The sequence below is a fragment of the Penicillium alfredii genome (assembly GCF_028826965.1).
Source record: "Penicillium alfredii strain IBT 34128 chromosome Unknown utg000009l_segment0_segment0, whole genome shotgun sequence".
NCBI classification, from domain to species: Eukaryota; Fungi; Ascomycota; class Eurotiomycetes; order Eurotiales; family Aspergillaceae; genus Penicillium; species Penicillium alfredii.
Window position 1 is genome coordinate 792458 of NW_026622706.1, and position 21548 is coordinate 814005.

Here is a 21548-nt window from a genome sequence, read left to right on the forward strand (position 1 = left end):
AAATATAGAGAGCGATTAGATAGATATCGACGAGGATAATATTACTAAAAAGGAAATCTAGTAGGCTAAGGATATTATCGCGCTTTAGTAGAATTTCTATAGTCTATATTAGGGCTTAGACCTAGTTATACTGACCGTGGGATATTTAAGGATATTAAGAATATTAATATCTTTTTTAGCGATTCCCTTAAAAGGACCCTAAGTAAATATAGTGCGATAAATTATATAACTTAATAGAAGGATAAGGAGGCGGCAGCCGTTGTTACTATTACTATAAAAAAGAAAAGGGAGAGAGCGGAGCGTAGCGATAATAGCGGCGGTGTTACAGGACCTTCGTACGAAGTCCTATACAATAAAGAAGCTCAACCTAAAGGCCTTACTAGTAGAAACTAACCGCCTCCCTAACAAAACCCTAACCCTCGTTTAATCCCTTTTTTTCTTATATCTCTTAACGAATCCTTCTTGTATCTAGGATGCACCATCAATTGATATAATTTGGTCCAATCCCCTAACAGGCGGTAACGACGATGATAACGACAACGATAATAGCGGTACTAATAAGGCTAAAGAGAAATAATAATATAGTAGTGACTCCTCTAGTAATAATAGATAGAAGAAAAAATATAGTAAATATATATATAGCTGATTAGATCCTTATTTATTAATAATCTTACCGATCGATCACCTATCCTAAAACCAGGGTTTTAAGGTCTATCCTAGAACCCCGGTTCTAGGATAGGTATCGGTAGATATTAGGGAAGCGGCTCCGTCTCTATCTTTACTTTTTATATAGGCTAGATTACTAATTCGGATAGTCTCCAGATATAACCTTAGAGACTAGAGTTCTATCTATTATATTAGCAGAAAGACTAGTAGCTTATATAGATTATCTAGTAGCTAAGATACGCCTCTTTTTTTCTTACTAAGCGATTTTCCTAGAGTCGACGGGTTAACCTAACTATAGGATAAAGATAGTAATACTATCTCTACGGCCTCGAAGGGTGAGTTTACCGATTACTCAGCCTTTCTTAATAGGGATGATCTAGAGACGGATAGAGTATCGGCCTCTAGTATATCTTAAGCGAGAGACTAATCTAGGTTATCTATTAACTAAGTCTATTGTGGTAGGGGTTAGTGTCTAGCGAGGGGGGTCTTATACTAAGATAGATAGAAGTAATATAGATAGTGACTTATTAGTCGCTGAGCCTGCGCCAATACCTCCAACTTTTATAACTAGGCGTTGGATTGGGGTGCTTCGGCAGCGAAACCGGCGAGTGGTGTTAATAGGAGGGCGTGGGAAAGAAAGAAAATAAGAAAAAAAAATAGGGATAGAAGTGTGCTTAATAAAGAGGGCGTTCGGTCGGGGGGGTCGAGCGATTCTTATGGGATTTGGTTTTTCGTGATCTTTTCTTTTTCTTTTTCTTCTTCTTCTTTTTTTTTGTCGGTAATAGTGGTAGTAGTAGTGATAGACTCCGAGAGATTAACTCTGAGGCCTATAAATTGGGGGTTAGAAGCCATCTTTGCCGGAGCCCGTGCCTCATTAGCCTCGCGCTTGGAGCTGTCCTCGGTATTTCTTCAATTATATAGATATTACTAAGCTTTTTTATTATATATTATATTGTAATATTTATAGAAAAAATAATTAAATAATTTATTATAAATAATAAAAATAATATAAATTATAATATCTTTTATTTTAAGAGGATTTTAGTAAATTAAAAAATAGCTAGATAATATTCCTAATAGGTATAGTGGTATACTAGCTGACGCCTTCTTTTTATATAAATAACAGTTTTTTTTGTATTTTTGATTAGACTCTATGCGCTTTACCACTAAGCCACACGCCCCAATCATGACGTCTTTCTCGAAGCAGGATGAAGTATAGTTCAATAGGTTTAAGACGTAAGAAATTTGCGAGGTTTAAGAAGTTTCAGCGCTATAGAACTAACCGGGTATATCGTATAACCTCATCCATGCCCCCTACGAGTGCCTTGAACTTACTCTAAAGAGAGAGAAAGAAAGTGAGAGACAAGTTCCTGAAATATCAAGGATCATTATGTTGACTGCTGGGACAGACAAACAGTGCAAACAGTTGGTGGGTTGTGAATTTTTGGAGATGCGAACTGCCTAATCCCGCACAGCTTCATTTCACTTTCAAAGTCCTTTCGCTTAGTGGAACCTTTTCCTTTTTGGACCCAGTTGATTGATTGGCTGTCAAACTAACATGGCCTCGGACTCGACTCACGCGCAACCTGTAGAACCCACCACTGCCCCGACAGAGATCGATATTGCCAAATGCGACACTAACGGTGACTCGGGTGAGAACAATGACGGTCCCCCTTCCAAGAAAGCACGGCTGGAGGATTTTGCGAAGCCGAATAGACATGACCACCCTCTTCGTCAGAAGGGCATCGCGCCAATCAAAGCGGAGTAAGTTGTGGTTTCTTTTACGAATCGGATTGCAAACTAAACTCGGGTAACTTCAAGGTTCTTGATCCCATCGGCATCTATGCCCCAACCGGCGACTGAAACCAACCCCGATGATGCGGCCGAAGCTGCCCCCCACGCTGACCGAGAGGATGACACCAATGCAAAGAAAAAGAAGAAGCAGAAGCCCAAAGGCCAAAATACCAACCGCAGCTTTGGCAAATCGGAGGACGCAAAAGGTCTCTGTAGCTCTCGAATGTTCAGCCCGGAGTTTTCTCCTCAGGAATGCACGTTTGGCGAAAAATGCCGTTTCGAGCATGACCTGCGAACCTACTTGAAAGACCACAAACGCGAGGATCTCACCACACTCAATGGGGTGTGTCCTGGCTGGGAAGCGTTCGGAAAATGTTCTTCGGGATGGAAATGCCGCCTGGTTGGCTCTCATTCGACTGAAAGAGAAGCCTCTGACGGAAAGAAGGAGCTTATCTTGCTCGAAGACGAAGCGCGCAAGGAAAAGGCCAGACCCCGTGTACCCTATGCCACCCTGGAAGGGATTGTGAACATTATCTCGAATGAGGATAAGCTCGGACTCGCCAGAAAGAGGGAAAAGACCCCCCGGGCCGATGCCTATAACAATTGGCTCAACCAAGCCACCCAAGCGTTGGAAAAAGACCTCCACAAAAGGTACCAGGACGAGGACAAACCCGCCGAGGCGAATGGTGATGGTGAGCAGACAAAACAAGAAAAGGAGGAAAAAGAAGACAACCGCGCCCGTTACGCCGAGCCGCCTTTCCTGCCGTCGGAAAAGAGACGCATCTATTTCGGACCCGAGACCCCGACACTGGCACCTCTGACGACGCAGGGCAATCTTCCATTCCGGCGTCTCTGCACTGATCTCGGGGCGCAGTTTACCTATTCGGAAATGGCCATGAGTATGCCGTTGATACAAGGGTCCAAGTCGGAATGGACTCTGTTGAAAGCCCACGAGTCGGAAGTGCTCCCACCCTCTGTCATCCCAGGAGAGAACGTTGTGCAAGGCTACGATAATTCCAAGGACAGTAAATTTGGCGCTCAGATTGCTGCCAACAAACCGTGGCAAGCTCTTAAGGCGACCGAGGTGCTGTCGAAGTTCACACCGCACCTGCGTGTGATTGACTTGAACTGTGGATGCCCGATCGAGCTTGTGTACCGCGATGGAGCTGGGTCTGCCCTGCTTGAACATCATTCAAAACTGGAGAAGATCATCCGCGGGATGAACAGCGTCTCGCAGGAGATCCCTATTACTGTTAAAATTCGGATGGGAACTAAGGACAATCACCCCACCGCCTTGAAGCTCGCTGAGCGTCTTGTTCTGGGCGGCTACGAGTCGAGCGTTTTGGATGTTGGTCCTCCAGGTGCTGCGGCAATCACACTCCACGGACGGAGCAGACAGCAGCGCTACACAAAACAGGCAGACTGGGGATATATCTCGGAGTGTTCAGCGCTGATCAAACGGATTAACGAAAAGAAGGATATGGTCACCGACACGATCTACGAAGCGGACGCCCGGTACCAGCCGAACGGAGGGAAAACCTACTTCCTCGGAAACGGAGACTGCTACTCTCACGTCGACTATGATGACCACGTCAACAATGCCGGCGTAGACTCGGTGATGGTCGCCCGTGGTGCCCTGATCAAGCCGTGGGTCTTCGAGGAGATTCAAACTGGCCAGTATCTGGACAAGTCCGCGTCGGAGCGCCTGAGTATTGTTGAGAAGTTCGCCAAGTACGGTCTTGAGGCGTGGGGATCTGATGAGCATGGTGTGGGCACAACCCGACGCTTCCTGCTAGAATGGCTAAGCTTTGCCTATCGCTATGTCCCCATTGGGTTGCTGGAGTACCTTCCCCCTCATATCCAGGACCGACCGCCGGCGTGGCGGGGCCGAAATGACCTGGAGACACTTTTGGGCAGCGGCAATTACAAGGACTGGATCAAGATCACGTAAGGGCCCTGTCTATGTGAGCCCCTTGGTTTTTGAGCTAACTTTGCCTTCAGTGAGATGTTCCTGGGTCCTGCGCACAAGGACTTCAAGTTTGAGCCGAAGCATAAATCAAATGCCTACGAGGCAGAAGCAGAGGGCTAGATAAAGCCTATATAGGAGGACATCTAAAACAACGCCAAAGAGGGCTATTGTACATATGATGTAGAGCATCCAACATTAGGGTTGATCGTCTGATCACGTGGGTGACAGCGATGACGTCTTCTCCGCGACCTTGGAAAACTTCCCCGTAAAAGACCACCTCGCTCATGCGACTGCCTTGTCTTCAATTCCCCCTACCCCTCGGTCTGAGCCAGCAATAGTACTGTGTGTGGATCCTAGGTCTTCCGGTCTCTCACCGCCAGAATCTTTTGCTCATTTGTCGTTTGTTTACATTTTCCTCAGCTTCCCACCGACAGTCGTGAACCCCCGCCCCCTTTTGAACCAGCAAGAAACCTCCAATCCCGAGTGTTGCTGCGCCGAATAACTACGACAAAATGACTCTCTATTACAGTCTTGTACGTGTCGCATTTTTCCGTCCGAGCTTTTTCTCTTGTCTAGCTTGTCAGCCGAGGTCATCGCTGGAGCCTAGTGCCGAGCTGCCAGTATACCGACCTCGAGAGCTTCGCTGCATCAGCCTATGGGATGCCTTTTAGTTGCATGTTGTACTGACTTATAATGTCTTGATTAGGTGTTCCTTCTCCTGGTGTTTGAGATGGCGGTCTTCCTGGCCCTCATCGTCCCGCTGCCGTTTACCGTTAAGCGAAAGCTTTTCGCCTTCATTTCGGAAAGCCCTATTATCGCGAAGTTACAATATGGCTTGAAAGTAGGTTGCTGACCATATGTCCCATGACTCTCTGATTGCCGTCGCTAACTAGTTCCTCAGATCACTTTCATCTTCATCTTGATCCTCTTTATCGACAGCGTCAACCGAGTGTACCGTGTGCAGCAGGAGCTGGCGGCCTTCTCCAAGGATGGCGCTGGAGTCGGGTATGTAGCAAACTAATGAGCCCATCCCCTGTCTCTTTTCGCCAGGCAAAACATCTAATCGCATTCCTACCATAACAGAGCTGCACACCTGGGCACCGACCGCATGGAGGTGCAAGCCCGCAAGTTCTACTCGCAACGCAACATGTACCTTTGCGGCTTCACCCTCTTCCTCTCGCTGATCCTGAACCGCACCTATATCATGATCCTGGAAGTCCTCCGTCTCGAGGACCGCGTTAAGCTTCTCGAGGGAGACAAGAAGGTCGGTGGCAAGGATTCTGCCCGTGTCGCAGAGGCTGGCTCAGCCGGGGAGATTGGCGCACTTAAGAAGGAGCTCGCGGCCAAGGACCATGACATCGAGACCCTCAAGAAGCAGTGCGAGGGATTGACCCGCGAGTACCACAATCTCGGTGACCAGGTTGCCGGCAGCAAGGGAGAAGAGAACAAAAAGAAGGACCTGTAATGTGTCCGCCTGGCTTCCGGGGTCTAGTGCCCCTCAAATAATTTGCACCGTTGGTCTCCGCGATGTCGACACTCTGCGCCTACCATACGATTGCTTTGGATTGAGGGCTTTATTGCTTGTCGAGTTCGTCTCTCCCACGACCGATATCCTTTCTAGACACCCTGCGTCGGGAACTGTTCATACGTTATTTACCTGGCCTACTTTTTGGCGGGTAGTCTATGTGACGCCAGGGAGAGGCCGAGGCGAGTTGTGCCATTAACTTCGGGATTACGATATTATTCAAGGGGGTTGAGGATTGAATTGTGCTGTTTGATCTGCATTTTCTTATCATACATGATATTTTACCCGGAAAATGAGGATTATGCATTTTGCAGATAGGGTGTCGGGTCATAAACCGTCATTTTAAGGTGTCGTGAGCTATTCGTAATGGTACATAGATGATCAAACCGTAGCCGATCAGAGTAGAATGCCAGTATGGCGACAATTTCAAACCAAAAATGTCCAGAAGCTGGGGTAAACCAGTTCTTCCTCAAAGATGCGCCGCACCTGCGCCAGCACAAAGCGCTCCACCTTGCCGACATTCTTCAAGACTTGCTTCCCATCTTCCTTGCGACCGATCTCGCTATCAACACGAATCTCCTGCAAGAGACCGCCCTGCCGCTTCTGGTCGCTTCCGGACCGCGGCCGCCCGTCGTCGCTGGGATTCCGACTCCCCTGGTCCTTTGCCTCGGAGCCAAGCAGGGCATCGGCATCCTCGGCTGACAGAAAGCAAAAGTGGACGTGCTTGCGGATGTAGGCGACGACAGCGACGCCGTCAAAGGTGATGCCCGTGACATTGAGTTTCAGTGGCAGCCCCACGAAGCTGGGCATCGGGTAGTCGAGTAGGATTTCGGCGGTCAGCGACATGCGCACGTCGCCGGCGTACTTGGCATGGCACAGCACCTGGAAGTCTTCTGGGCGGCGCTCGCGCATGCGAGGTTGGGTGGGCAAGGTTTGTCCTGGGGCGGAGGGGTCGTCGAGCGGCTCGATTGATTGTTGTGGTGTGTCGGCCGGGTCGCCGCTGTTTCGGTTCGATCCGTTGCTGCCGGGCTGGCCGAGGGACGGATGGGAGGGGATGGTGTTGGCTGTGGACGGGCGCGAGGCCGAATTGGTGGTGTCTAGGTCTGCGTCGGCGCGGGGCGGTTGCGTCGCCGCTGGACGGGGCATGCGTGGTTGTCCACCCGGGCCCAGTCCCGAGTCAGACCACCCGCTCGCGAACGGGGTTCCGCCTGCGACCGCGGCGAGAGGTGTCTGGGTGCCCGAAAGGCCGCCCAGTGACATCAAGTGGTAGCCGAGCGTGGAGGTGCCGCCGGGGATGCCCGGAGTGCCGGCGCGGGGCATGAAATGTGGATTCAGATGGTCTCCGAGGGGTAGCGCGGATCGTAAAGCAGAGGGCTGGAATTCCTCGACGGCATAGGGGCGATGGCCGAAGTGGCGAGGGCCATGGGAAGGGTGATTCAGCGGCACATCGTCTTCGAACGGGGACTCGTGGAGTTCCGAATGGCTGGACCATGTATGCCCGTGCTCGGACATGAGCTCCTCAGATGTAACTGAGGTGTCGGCATCGTCGTCGTCCTCTTCATAGAAATCCGAGAAGGGTTCACAGAAATCCTTGATCTCCAAGTCGGGGGCAATCGTCCCGAAGTCGAAGGAGTGGACCTGGACTGAGCGGATGAAGCGCGGCAGGGCCACTTGCTGAAACTTGTCGTGGACGAACGACCGGATCCTTTCCGCCAGAGCTTCCCCGTCTGGACCAGAGGTGGCAGTTGCCCAGTCGACTTCGATGGACATTACATGTGCAATGCAATGGCAGCTTCGTGATGTTGACGTCTACCGGCCAAGAGCGAAAGCAGCCCGTGAACGCGAAATCACGTAGCACGTGACCATAGACGACATGTGAAGGAGCATGCTGCTTGTCTAGTTCCTTCCCCATCGGAGGGGAATATATCTGATTGACGAAGCGATATTTTTCAATTCTTACGGTTTGGATGCTGCCGGCTGACTGGTGTGCAGGGCAGGTGACCATTCCCTGCTGGCATCCTGTTCGCCCAGCATTGCGGTTCGCCCGCGCCGCGCTACGATTCCTCAAATTCTGGTTCCGATCAAAGCGATCGGCCAGCCAAAAATCTGCTTGTGTCCACGGTCGCATGGAACCCCTCGTACATGCAAGAGCTGAAGGCTTTGGGCCGAAAATCGAGCCTCAAATGGCGTTAAATTCGGGTTCAAGTACCGGCACAAGTGCCCCAGCCTTGATCCCCTCATGTTTGGATCTTGTCCCAGAGATCGATGGGCTCGACGCGCCCCTAACCTGTGGGACCTCGCGACCGGATGGAATACCCGACTCTCCGAAGACCAATCTGTGGCAGAGTGGCTTCTTTACGTCCCCACTCCTTTCTTGGTGGACTAACCCTGGCTTCGAGCAAATGCCATCATGACCAGGGGCCGAATCAACTCCTATGTTTTTGGAGTGGCCCTGAAGCATTCCCTGAACAGGGCCTCCCTGTGCTGGCTGGCTCTCAGTCTCCCAAGATATGGACCGGAACATCCCACAAGGCTTCGGGAACCAGTCACATTTTTAGCAGCAGCACTAGTCTGATGACCAGGGCGAGATACACTACTCACTGATTGTAGGTTCGCAAATGCAGAGATCATGATCCCAAGTGTTTGATTCGACTTCCAAATCAGCTGATACGAACCATATGCGGGTCTAATGCAACCAAGTGTCTGCCGGCGGTTGGCATCCTTTCGCAGGGCTTGAGGCCACAGCGGCGGCTCCTTTGACTGGTGTTTTTGTTATTTGACAAACTGGATCGCTCTGGGATAGCCTCCGGGGGTCATGAGCACACGCACCGATCACCATCCAGCGAACTTGCACAATGTTTCCCTTTTACGAACCCTGCTTCCATAATTCAGAACGAAACAATGAGATTTGGAAGTCCCTGCTTCGGAGATCCTCGGGCATGTTCATGTCGTCATCACACGCCGCGGAGAAAACATGGCAAAATCCTAGGCTAAAAAATTGCTGGCTTAGATGCCGGCTTGCCAGCATCCGACCAGCGGAAACTTATTTCCCGCGCTTTATTCATGGACTCGGATATGGTTACCCTCGATTAAATCTCTGGTCGGGTTGCCGTTTAGTGGCTGCAACGTGCACGGCTCCCACATGTAAAACAAACGTGGTCAATCTTGTTGGCGCCCATGCCATGCATGGCTGACTGGGATCGGCAGTCCTATAAGCTTCTTGTTGGATGTTCTCGATAGCTTCGTCGAGAGTGTATGTCTTATGAGATGGCCAGAAAGATCAAGAAAGCCTTGAGCAAAGCTGATATCCTTTCTAGGGTGATAAACTCTTCTTCCGTCCCCAAATGACCCTCTTCCAATCCATATCATCCACAATATCATGCAGGCATGGCAAGGGAGCTGCGTCATCTGCAGCCCCGCCTTGCGTCTGTCTCCCCCCACCCCCCACCCTCCCCCTCCTCCCTTAAGCGCCAGCTCGTGGCAAACGATCTGCTTCTCCCGTCTTCCATCCTGTGCCGGACCCTCCTCGCCCCCTTGCTTGTATGACGGGATTCCCGCCGCCCTTTCGCCATGTCTCTTTGATATACCTTCTTGAAGACCATGCATATCAATCATGGCACACGTCGAAGACCCCTCCCCGGAATTGTGGAACAAGTCAGACCTCGATGTTCATGCGAAACGCGAAGGATCAATACTTGTTTTCTTAGGGCCTTGGCTTGACTCGAATTCCCAATCCACACGGTCAAGAAAATCTCCAATTAGCAAACACAATGAAGAAATCGATTCGTAATAGGAAAATACGCGCGTCTTCACTCTCCTTCCCCCGCCTCCTTCGATGGGAAAGGGCCAATGTTTATGAAAGAACTAGTGAGCATACGGAGTGGGGTACTGAAAAACACTTGCAAACCCAAAAATCAAAAACTAGATGAACATAGCTAACAGCACAGACATTTGTAAAGATGAAACAGTATAGTGGACAGGTCAAAAACACAAAAAGTTCGTGGTTCTTCCGAGAGGCCCATGGATTGCACACTAGGGGCAGTTGACTGCTGAAGCCGCACATAAGCCGAAATCAAAAGAAACCACCGAAATCAAAATAAAGAACGCTAACGCATAGGTAAACTGTAGTCGATGAACCAAGAAAGGAAAAAAAAAATAGCCTCAGGGTGATGTTGAAGAGTAGAGGCAGTGTTCATCTCTTCATCTTGACAATCTCACTTCCTCACAAAAGCCTCAGGGAGATAAACCCTAGAAGGGAAGAAGGAGAGCAGACATCCTCCTTGTGAGCTTGTGTCTGCAGTCAGCTATTAGCGAAACCTCGATTGAAGCAAAAGAACCAGGAATCTGACTTGATGTGTAGGCTGCTAACTGTGCCTCGGACAGGTGTATCCTTGTCGAGTACGAAAATACTCTTTCACGCCATTGCAGGCCGGAGTCCCCTTTTTGGCGCAGGGAACGATTCCTCCTTCCTGGTGCTGGCACCCGCAGTCGTACTCGTAGATGTATACAGCGCACATGGTGGTATGCGGGGGGAGAATGGAAGAAAGAACCCAAATGGAAGAAAGCAGAGAGTTGTCAGAATGTGTGGACTAAGTCAAAGAATGAGTAGCAAGGCCGAGGGAGATTGCCGGATTGTAGCTTGATGAGAATCAAGAAGAGGAGATCAAGGGCCGGCTTTATAGCATTCCATGCGCATGTTGCGAGGAGGGAAATGACTGCGCCGCTCGAAAGAAACCACCAAGGTCAAGAATGTAAAAGTCCAAGACAACATGAGTAAAAAAAAAAGGTTCAGCCCTTCGACCGGCGCTTCCTTGTTGGTGCTGTAGTTCACCTGGATGCGCCGTATGCAGAGAATGGTTTAGTGGTTGCTGGCGAAGCCGACAGAGAGTATACAAAGAAGGCAGGTCCTGCGCCAACTTGAAGATATCGGCTTTAGTCCAACAGCGGCCTTTAGGTTGGCGGTTATGCGGCTCGTCAAAGAACAGCCGTCACGGGGGATGTCCGATGATTCAGTGTCTCTGCGCATGTTCATAGTTCCAAGCTCATTCGCGGATATCGCTTGCTGTTAGAGTTCCGCAGGGAGCTCTTGACATCATGCCAAAGACCGTGCGTACAGGACTCGTAGCGTAGACTTGAACGATGGCCCCTCGCCCGGGCTTCTTCATCGGGTCAACACTGGGTTGGGCTGTAGAGCTGGCACGGAGCCTGGCTTATCAGAAAAAAAAGGCAGACAGCTCTGACCTTCCTTTCTGGAAATAGCACCTGTCACAGTTCTTTCGAGACGTGGATACCAGACCAAGCGGCGTAGTAGCTGAGGCGATACAGCGTCAGCTCACTTAAAGTAATTGCTGGTCGAAACCAGTTAGAGAGGCTCGGCGAGACTGAATTGTTGGCCGTGCCGCCGACTATACGCAGCTGCTCCCGTGCTATAGAATCCATTGTTGGTGCGACAGCGCAAGTTCCGCAGCATCAGAAAATCACGTTTTTCTTACCGCAGTCTCAGCTCGAGGGCACAGGCGAATAGGACTCGTCACCATGGCGCAGTTGGTGATAGATGCAAACACCGAGCGATTAAGATGGAGTTGCGCTGTGTCCAGCTTAGGGAAAAGAGAATGAGCCCGCGCTCAGAAGTGAGGAACAGGCACTATGTATCTCTTGGGAATAGTGTCATGGGGCATTGTATATGGTCCAAGGATGTATCGTCTCTGCGCTGGCTGCGCTCATGAGAAAAGGATTTATTCTCCGCCTATGAACCGATTCTAGGCCCGAGACGGCTGTTCGAAGATCGGCGTCCCTTCACAATGGCACAGTAGTGTGCATCTAAGGGATCTCTGCCCGAGTCCCTCGTGCTTCTGTCTAGCTGCTGCGCCACCGGGAGATCGACTTTGAGCGACTATACACAACGCCAAGACTTGGGGCGGCACAGCTCGGCGACTATCACGGCACAGCTCCCGGAATTATCGCGCACGAGTGTTGTCTGTTGAGTCTTAATTCATGGTATGTCAGCTCATATGACGCCAGGCAGTAAGGGATATACAGAGATAGTGGAGTAGGAGGATCAGGATAGGGCAAGATCCCGGCATTGTAGTCAATATCTATATCGAGTTAAAACTATAGTGAAAAAAGAGGCAGGAGAGTCAGGATATTTCACATGATTGAAATGTAAGCTTGGCTATACCCGAGCAATTTCCTATTCACTCTCCGGCTCTAATGTAGGCAATACAAAGCGTAGCACCTGGAGCTCATTGTCTGTGGTGACCTTGACAGACTTGCCCGCTTGCAACCGACCAGCCCATTCAGCGACAATCTTATCACCGTCAACGAGACCCTCTCCCTTCAAAACATAAAATAACTGAGTGGCATCCTCGGCAGAAATGTCCCAAACACCATTCTCAATCTTGATGATTTCCGCCCTCGTCTCGCGCTCCGAGAATATTCCAAGCAACTTTTTCCAGACTCCATCGCTGCCTTTGACCTTTCTCCACGTGTACGCGTCAGGATGCATCTTGACGAGCCGGTCATAGCGTCCCTTGGGATAGGCCAGCGGGCGGCGCATCTGATCCTCCCACAGGGCCTGGTAAGAGTCAATGGGCTCTTCCTCCCCGCCATCAGCCCCATTGACACCCTCTCGCCGACGAAAGAACTTCCCACCTTCGAATCGTCCCAGCTTGCTCAGACGCTCTTGGCTCTCCATCAACTTGGCGTGGCTTATGAAGCCCTGCCCGCTTCCGCCGCCAAACTGCAGAACCAGCACCTCCTTGAGTGCTTCGCCGTCGTTTTGGGGGCCATAGTAGACACCCTCGGGGTGGTAGCATAGCTCGCCTTGGCGGACACTGACTTCTGGGAGAATACTGATGTCGCCTATCGTGGGGTAGCGGAATTGGTCAAAGTTGTGGCGATGCACGGGGGAGTAGAATTCTTGCTGGCGAGCGAGGACAAAGAGGTAGTTGTTCTTGGGGTCATTTGCATCCCCGAGAAAGAGATACTTGAACCACAGTCCGCTTCCTCTGTGTTTGAGGTTGAGCCCTTCGAACTGAAGCTGGCTGGTGTCGGCGATTTCCATGGTGAATTTGGCTGTTGGTCTTTTTCGAAATAGCTTAGGAGGTTAGAAAAATGTAAGATGTAAGATGTCCTGATTTAAATCATGGGGCGGTCGTTGTCAGATATTCGGTTCTCGCGGGTTTAACCCCGACGGTGACGCATTCTTAGTTTGATCGTCACTCGAGCACTCTGTGCCCTTGAACCCCCCTCGCAAAGTAATGCCACTGCGGTGAACTTTTTCGCTGGACTTGGTCCCCCCAAAACACCTTCTTTTTCATTCATTTATCACGGCAAAGCTCAGTTCAATTTGGTGCCCCTCATTTCTGGCCCCCAAGATATCAGCCCCCAAGGATTGCTCAAGCTTTCAGCTGAAGACGTCAGCATCCAATGAACAATTCTTGATTATCCGAATCCTACCGCGCAGAGACTAGGTGGAGTATCCACCTCCTTCTTGTGTCCGGGAGATCGACCGTAAGCGACTATACACAACCAAGGCTCGGAACAGCACAGAATCAGTCAGGGTTATATTGGGCATGGGTGTTGCAGCATGAAGAAGAGCGCAGCTCGCATAGAAAGAAGAGAATGGGTCACATGGTTCATCACAGACACCCCTCGTCATCTTTTCTCCTGCGCGAGCAAAAACTGCAGATTTCTTTGTTCCCCCCATGACCTCCTATGGATATCCAACGCCAATTCCCTGGAGCACACTGGGTCTGGGGTGGTATATCCTTCGTTTATGAGGTCCATCCTCTGATCGTGGTTACTCAAGTGAAGAATATGGAGCCTCTGCCCCTACGAAAGCTCTGTGAGTAGACACACTGACCAATTGTTTACATGAAATCAATCTCTAATATAATCAGGGATGAGCGACATTGTGCAAGGTGTTGCATTCCTCGAATCTCTCAACCTTGCACATGGTGATCTACGAGCTGAAAATATCTTACTCGATCGCAACCGACTCAAACTCTCGGATTTTGATTACACAGCCGAATTCGGCACAGATTCCGAGTTCTGCTCTTGCCCATACGGAAGACTACTCAATAAACCCGAGGCAGATCAAGGAATGCCAGGGACTGCTGGCTTTCTGGGCCCTCGAACAGAGCAGTTTGCCCTTGGTTCGCTGTAATACTTGATCAACTATGGCATTGAGGTCTCTGACGGCCGATGTCTTGCCGACGATCCTTACGAGCATGGACCCAAGGTCGTGGAACTGCTCCAGGATATGAAGTTCCCGACACTCGATGGTGACCCGCTGATTGATGATATTATTGACAAGTGCTGGCACAACCAATAATGCACTCTTGTGAAGCTGGCTACATGCACCAAGATGTTGCTGGAGGAGCCGATCAGCGGAGCACCCAGTCACGAAACAGCCGCCACCTCTCGATGGACTCGTGGCGAGATAACCAATGGCGACGGAGGGGGCAGGACTCTTTGGACGAGGGGTTCTCTTCGAAGCAGGATTTCTGCCGGGACTTGGAGAAGCGGGGACTTCTTCGCCTACTCACTTCAGGTAGGCCCATGGAGCTTGGATTCAGCATGGAACATAGGCATGTGTTGCCATCTGCTTCGGTGAGCTAAGAGGAACGAGGGACTACTGTCTAGGGGCGGGAAATATTTTCTTATCCTGTCTTTAGCTCGGACTAGTTGGTAGTAATTTAAATGTACGCGATTAGGGTTTCTCTAGCGGGTGTGTACCATAGAAGAGGCGAAAGAATTGGCATCTGACCTAGAAAATAAAGAGCACTCTGATTGAAGCATTGATCATAATGTTGAGCTTCACTTGCCCAATCCACATAATCGAATTTCAATCAGAGTTCGTGTAGTCATGGATGCTTTGCTTGTTTTTGTATCTTCACAGGATCATTCATGCGAGCTAGGGTCCTTTCACTGCATGAGTGAGAGGCTCAAAAATCTTGGATTGAAAATCGCAACTCCAACACAGCACATTCTATACAACCGATATATGAGCCAGAAGTGCTCTGTCATCTTGAAGGCTCCCAAGCGGCCACAGAACTAGGTTTGAACTATCGCATGGCTTTCATGTTTATAATATCGATATAATTGATATAGATGCTTGCAGTGTTTATTCAGATAGATCGTGGAAACGAGGTAGGTGGTTCGTACTCCCTGGGTTCCCTTGGCCGAGGCTTGGGCGTCAAAGTGATGTGTGCATTGCCAACCCATCCAGGTTGTGCACTCGGAGGAGTTCAAAACCTGAACAGAGATGTGCCTCTCACATGATAGCCTGCAAATAACCGACACCACCGGGAGATATCTCGGTTAGGCCGCGAACTCCCGTTGATCGTCGACATTAGGGCTTTCTTCGATGATATCATGGGTCCACATATGGACAGCATTGGGGATTATACGTGCCAGATATTAAGAAGAGAGCGAAGAAGAAGAAGGAGAACACGATTCAAAGAAAAGAAAAGAGTCCGACTGAAAAATGAAAATAAAAGGGGGACAAGAGTCCAAGAAAGGGCAGTCTTGGCCCCTCATCCTGGCTGCTGATCTTCCGAGGTTGACTTGCCATGACACCAGAATTGCACAATTGCTAATTCCAATTCCCAATTCCCCATTTTCACTTCTCCTGACTTGCCAAGCAGTTTACCTGGGCACATATTTGCCGGGGAATGACACAGCTGGACTGTGCGACCAGAGATACCAGAGCCAAGAGAGGCGAAGTTCGAAGAATTGAAAAAAACACCACTAGTGATATCTTGGCTCTGCGAAGGATTGTCACCCCTTTTTTCCAGGCCAAGACATCTGCGTCTCAGCAGAGGATTGTCATCTTCGCGACAAGCGCGGGGAGTTGGCTGCATGACTATACCCACTCTGCTCCCGAGATATGATGTGCTGGATCGGCATGGGCTCATCTCATTGATAACCCATGCCCCTCATGCCCCCCCCCCCCCCCCCCGGGTCCCTCTTGGCCCTGCCTCTGCGAATATATAAGTGAGGCCGAATCACCCTGATCTGGTCATCCAGAATTATTCTCCTCACTCTCATACTGAATTCCAACTCAATCCATTTCACTTGACTGCTCTACCAAGTCATTCACCACAATGTACACCTACACTCCCACCCACCGTTTCCTGGTCCTCTCGGCCACTGAGCAGGGCCCCTACAACCCCAGCAACAAGTTCCTGGTCTTGTCGCCGACGGAATACGGCCCCGACCCTCGCACCTGGGATGACCAGCCCCAGCCCGAAGCCAGCTCCTCCCTGAGCCCGGACATGGTTCCTGCCCATGTTCGGTCTAACAGTTCCTCTTCGACCTCGTCGACGGGCTCTCGGTTCAATGACATTGCTGCCACACTTCCCAACGGCTTCCTCTACCTCGGCCACCCCAAGTCCAAGCCGGCCTTTTAGATGGTTTCTCTGATTCATCTTGTTTATTTTTTTGTGGTCATTTCCTTGCCGATATATTTCCAGTCACGCTGCCAATCATGACTCCAGCGACCAATGCATATTTTTTGGCGTGGCAGTTTTCACCTTTTTCTTTGCATCTCGGTTGAACCCCCGATGAGCACCAATGGGCACCGATAGAAGGAAAAGTAGGGGTGTTTCATGGCGCTGTTTTCATCATGAGGGTTATTCTTTCGGCGGTTTTTGGTTTCTTGCCCATGTTTTTTTTTTTGTTTCATTTTGGTTCACGAACATATATACACCCCGAGCACTGGGCATCGGGCACATCTAGCACTGAGATTATCTTCCCACCCAACATCGTCTACTCTTTTCTCTCTTGGCATCATTCCTGTAGGAGTACAAGGCAACAGCACAGCCTCTCGACGCCAGGGAGGTTTCAATCCTGAATACTTGCCAAGGGGGTTTTGCCAAGCGGATGATCCGCCAAGCCTTGTGCAATCTGATACCAGCCTTGGCCGTGAGGGCTGGGCGCACTTATCGCGGATCATGCTCCACAGCCAAGGCAACAGGGGGATGTGCTTGAAGATTGTAGTTTGGATGCCAAGTCCTGTGTTTGCCCGCTGATAAGCAGGGCAATATCAGCGGGCATTCCTCAAACCTCCTTTTCTTTTTCTTTTCTTCTTTTCCCTGCTGGCTCTTTGTACACGTTGGCAGTCGAGTTCATGGGATTGGCCCATGCTTTTCACCGTGTCCTGTAGTGGAGTATGGATGAGGCCACCCCTCCCTCTTTTCTTTTCTTCTGTTTCTCCACACCCCCGGTGAAGGGGTGGGGTGATGATGTGCGCTGGATCGATCGTGTCGGTGTATTTGTGCATCGGTCGAATTTCTTCTCTTTCCAGTAAACCGAGCTGATTCTCGCACATGCGAAGATATAGCCAGAAAGTAGTACTAGAGTTCTCACCGGCCAGATTACCAATCCAGCCAGCTGCACGTTCAGATCTGCGCGATCTGTGCTCTAATTAGGGCTATTCGAAGGTCTCGATGCAATCTATCGCTATTATGATATATTATTGTTTATTTTTAAAAAGACACCTCCATAGGATACTGTCCCGTGGTTGGAAAATACCCAAGCTTTTTCTTCCGGAACCCCCGCAAATCAACCAAAAACACCCCGGGGCTGTTGGTGGAGTCCGAAGGGATCCAGGCTGACAGCGGGTCAACATCTTGTGGAGACACCTGTCCACCTGATCTTTTTTTTTCTGGGGGCGATTTCTGGGGTTGGAAAGATGGACTAGCAATATCAGTTACAAATGGAATCTGGGATCTCCGAAATTAGGGATAATGTCCAATTTCGAGGCTTTCCTACCCCCCCCCCACTTCTAACTTGCCCCCTATTTTGTAGTAATACCTCTATGGACGTACATCGCTCCAGAATCAAGATTTTAAAGAAATTCAATGCTTAGATGCCTCTTTGGAGAATCTGGATGGACAAAAGTATATATTGAAGTGCGTTTGAAGCTTTTTTTCACAACAGCGACTCCGATATACCGAGAAATGCCGAGATCCGAACTAATTCCGCGACGAATCCAACCTACAAGAAGCTTTTTATATCTAGTCCCTACGAACGTAGATTCGTTCTAAAATTCGATAACTGTATGAATCGAATAGATCCTGCCGCATTTCATCCTACGTTAAACATTTCGACCAAGATGAGCTTCAACTTAATAGCAATTTTACCAGAACATCTCCCAAGTACATACACAGTTTGAACTACATAAACTACTGCCCCTAATCAGGCCGCTTTCGATTACGAGCAAGGGTTGAAACAACTCCGGTCTTAGCATAAAAAAGATCGCTTCGATACAGACGAGGTGACGCAGATCTTAATTAACAAGTGCTAATAACTCTTAGCGCTCTTTAGGCTTCCTGATATCACCGCGCCTATAGAGGCGGAGACGTAATATACCGAGCTCGTTTCGCTCGGCCTCGTGGACGGAATTGTGATAGACGATAGTAATACCTTTTTGTTCGGAGGTACCCGGGTTTACAAGAATATATTTAACTAAAGCAAATACGTGGAATACTACCTTGTGACTAATTTCGAAAAGAAGTACGCCTTTTACCGGTAGAAGCTGATTAGTGTTGTTTACCTTCTTAGGAGCGATTATATAGAGGGTATTCCCGTTATTGGACCCGTCACGGTCTTTGAGATCCTGACCGAGTTTACGATTCTCGAAGAGTTTCGGGATTTATAGACTCAAATCTAGATGGGCATCTATATTCCCGACGATGCTTATCTCGCCTTCCGAAAGAAATTTCGGAAAAAGGCCTCGAAGACTTTTTGCCGCCGTTCTTTCCCGATGCCTGCGTTCCCGCCGCGTATCTCGAACCCGAAGTAGACTCGGACAGCGCCCAATTCTAATAGGGAGTGCCGGACTTGAACGGGTTAAGACATTTTCTCATGACGACAGCGGGCTGGAGCCAGGTGCGCACGGACGAGATCCTTGTGCCCGTTATCCGGGACATAAATCGGGCGGAAAAGGAATTTAATCGATTGCGACAGGAAGCCCGGGCTGGCCATGAATCAGGTGCTGTGCAGGATCCGGTGGAGGAACTGCCCACCTCGTCTCAGCGTGACAAGCGAGGGACCCGTCAGAAGGACACCGAAGGCGGCAGCAAGAAGCGAAACTCTGGAAATCAGAGAGTTCACCCAATAACCAACTACACCATCCGGCCATGATTGAATTGGTTGGCAGTATAATTCAATACTTGATCCAATTTCAACCAGCCTATGTGCATCAGCCTTTATTGATGACTACTGGTGGTTTTTCAAGGATTAAAGGTGATTCAACAAAAATTACGGATTGTAGAGAGAAGCGTTTAGAAACATCTTGAGTCTGCTGGGAGGCCTAAGTAAAGGTAAGTCAGGTAAACCAGACACTATTTCTAGGGCGAGGGCGGTTAAGGCCGTGCTAGACTTCACTGAGGTCACAATGGTTTAGGAATCACGAACAGTGAGAGCAGTCTAACAATAGGAACAGCAATTAGGCCATAGCAGGCCTTGGCGAGGCTCTAAGTGCATCCAAGGCAAGTAGAACATTTAACATGTATATATGATGATATGTATATATATAGTGATAGTATTGTGGGGGTCAGCATAAATGATAACAATCAACCAACCTAGCACAAGTGGTAATTAATATTACGGAGAAGGAACTTTCAGTGGCTTACGATCATCCTTCAAACAGTAAGAACTGACATCTAAGAAGTAGATGATAAGTCTTGAAATTGACCTTTACATACATATCCTCATAGAAAATAATCACCTTTTCCCATCAAGTCCATTATAAACAACCAGAGGGCAATTAACGCAGTGTGTTATTGCGGTTTTCAGAAGATGCTCAGCGACCAGTTGACCACCAAACTTGCTATCACGAAGATGAGGATGAATCGAAAGATAGTATGCTGCCATAGCAGCAACCACTGGCGCTGTGAAAGATGTGCCTGCTGTCACCACAAACTCGTTGTCCTCACCATCAGCGCACCAAACGCCTAGGACATGATCCTTGCGCCTGTTAAACGTCTCTCCAGGAGCGGATATCTTCACCAGTGGGCCACCCATCGAGAAATCTGACAATTCACCAGAAAGTTTCGTAGAGCCAACAATAAGCATATTTGCTTCGAATTCCTTTTCTGCAGCAAATAATGCCGGCCAATGGTCTACCACAGGCCTGCTTTTCCCCCCACGAGAAGCTGGATTGAAGTTGCCTGCAGCAATAGCAATGAAAGCGTTAAGCCTCACCATCGCTCGAATATACTTCCTGACCAAAGCAATGACCACAGCACCATATTGTGAGAACCCATTGTTGAAAAAAACCACAGGGACAAAGACTTTCCCCTGTTTTTTGAGGTTGTTTTTGTCACGCCTCATCTCCCTGATCATGGTCTCCCATGATGCCAGAGCCCATGTTATGGTTCTCCCACCATCTAGAGTAGGTACCAATTTCAGGTTCGACTTTTGGGCAATCCCAGTCCGCAGGCCAACTGCTTTTGAAACAGCGCAGTTGCCATGATTTTTTCCACGTTCCCAATCCCTTCCCGGCTTGCGCATGTTCCCAAAATAACTGCCATAGATATTGCGGCTTTGCTGGAAAGCCATACCGATTTTCGGTGAAGAGTAGCGATGCCCGAATTCCGGATGGTTCACATTGAGAGGAAAGTCAGCCGTATATATATTCTGACTGATTCCCTCATAATCTTTATGACGAAAGGGGTTGAGATGTGTAGGATCTGTGATTTTTGATCTCTGAGACATCATACTCAACTCCGCAAGTGGGAATGGGAGCATGCCAGGCTGACTTATGATCTTTCCAGTTGGGCGGTAGTCACTAAGTAAGCTACCAGCAGAACCGCCAGTGGCAAATAACTCTGCAGGCTGCGATTGAGCCTTGGTTGATTTTCCATCTTGCTTGGTTTCCTTTTCTGATGCTTTTCTTTCCCATACACACCCAGCCACCTAGAGATGGGACATAATACTCAGCAAGTGGCAGGATGGAATATTACAGAGCTGAAGTTGGCTTACCAGTCGTTTATCAATCCAATCGCCAATATGGGCCGGTGATAGGATGGCAGCTATCGCTAGGATCTCATTCTCAGGCTGCAACATATCCATATAGCTGTCCCCAACTAGCGAATGCAAGCGGGAAGCATATTGACGTTTTTGGTCCTCTGAGGCATCATCTCGGAATATGATTAGATATAGCCCCTTGTAGTTTTTTTATTGCACTGACCTAGGACATCACAAATAAGAAAAAACCTCGATATAAATATGATGTCCCTGGAAGCTCACTTACTGCAACTTTGGGAAAGTACTTTTCCCGTTCGTCTGGGTCAATTTTGACAACAAGCCCAGAAAGTTGACCTTGTTCATATGTTTTCTTGAGGATGGATTTATCACTGAACTGTTTCTGGAACGCTCCAACTAGATTTTTCCGAATTTTGTCCGATACCCTTTCAGCGAATGTAATCGAAACAAACCAGTCCTCATAGTTGTTGGCCACATCACATTCTGGGTCAGAGCTAGTTGCGAGCACCAGTTTCCCACGACGTGATTTTATAAGTTGGCCCTAGGAGGGGGCACCTATGGTATAGGTGAGGGTCAAGAACAAAAGAAAGACCGAAC

General features: G+C 49.2%; 8 protein-coding genes across 8 annotated transcripts; 6 read left to right on the top strand and 2 right to left on the bottom strand.

The window, feature by feature from the left end:
- Positions 1–2224: 2224 nt before the first annotated feature.
- Positions 2225–4549, top strand: dus3 (tRNA dihydrouridine synthase DUS3; the record flags this gene model as incomplete). The annotated part of the gene is made up of 3 exons (XM_056656735.1): positions 2225–2430; positions 2488–4407; positions 4462–4549. The coding sequence occupies 3 exons, from the start codon at positions 2225–2227 to the stop codon at positions 4547–4549; spliced, it is 2214 nt and encodes a 737-aa protein (XP_056509535.1).
- A 392-nt stretch (positions 4550–4941) lies between these two features.
- NUU61_006208 (putative BAP31 domain protein) lies at positions 4942–5894 on the top strand (the record flags this gene model as incomplete). The annotated part of the gene is made up of 4 exons (XM_056656736.1): positions 4942–4962; positions 5136–5270; positions 5331–5434; positions 5513–5894. The coding sequence occupies 4 exons, from the start codon at positions 4942–4944 to the stop codon at positions 5892–5894; spliced, it is 642 nt and encodes a 213-aa protein (XP_056509536.1).
- Positions 5895–6380: 486 nt separating this feature from the next.
- Positions 6381–7724, bottom strand: mdm12 (ERMES complex subunit MDM12; the record flags this gene model as incomplete). The annotated part of the gene is made up of 1 exon (XM_056656737.1): positions 6381–7724. The coding sequence occupies one exon, from the start codon at positions 7722–7724 to the stop codon at positions 6381–6383; it is 1344 nt and encodes a 447-aa protein (XP_056509537.1).
- A 4729-nt stretch (positions 7725–12453) lies between these two features.
- NUU61_006210 (uncharacterized protein) lies at positions 12454–13050 on the top strand (the record flags this gene model as incomplete). The annotated part of the gene is made up of 2 exons (XM_056656738.1): positions 12454–12744; positions 12802–13050. The coding sequence occupies 2 exons, from the start codon at positions 12454–12456 to the stop codon at positions 13048–13050; spliced, it is 540 nt and encodes a 179-aa protein (XP_056509538.1).
- A 620-nt stretch (positions 13051–13670) lies between these two features.
- Positions 13671–14121, top strand: NUU61_006211 (Serine protein kinase; the record flags this gene model as incomplete). The annotated part of the gene is made up of 2 exons (XM_056656739.1): positions 13671–13800; positions 13856–14121. 2 exons carry the CDS (start codon positions 13671–13673, stop codon positions 14119–14121), a joined length of 396 nt encoding a protein of 131 aa, XP_056509539.1.
- A 1942-nt stretch (positions 14122–16063) lies between these two features.
- Positions 16064–16369, top strand: NUU61_006212 (uncharacterized protein; the record flags this gene model as incomplete). The annotated part of the gene is made up of 1 exon (XM_056656740.1): positions 16064–16369. One exon carries the CDS (start codon positions 16064–16066, stop codon positions 16367–16369), a length of 306 nt encoding a protein of 101 aa, XP_056509540.1.
- Positions 16370–18827: 2458 nt separating this feature from the next.
- On the top strand, positions 18828–19106 carry NUU61_006213 (uncharacterized protein; the record flags this gene model as incomplete). The annotated part of the gene is made up of 1 exon (XM_056656741.1): positions 18828–19106. One exon carries the CDS (start codon positions 18828–18830, stop codon positions 19104–19106), a length of 279 nt encoding a protein of 92 aa, XP_056509541.1.
- A 582-nt stretch (positions 19107–19688) lies between these two features.
- Positions 19689–21038, bottom strand: NUU61_006214 (uncharacterized protein; the record flags this gene model as incomplete). The annotated part of the gene is made up of 2 exons (XM_056656742.1): positions 19689–20882; positions 20949–21038. The coding sequence occupies 2 exons, from the start codon at positions 21036–21038 to the stop codon at positions 19689–19691; spliced, it is 1284 nt and encodes a 427-aa protein (XP_056509542.1).
- Between the last annotated feature and the right edge of the window lie 510 nt (positions 21039–21548).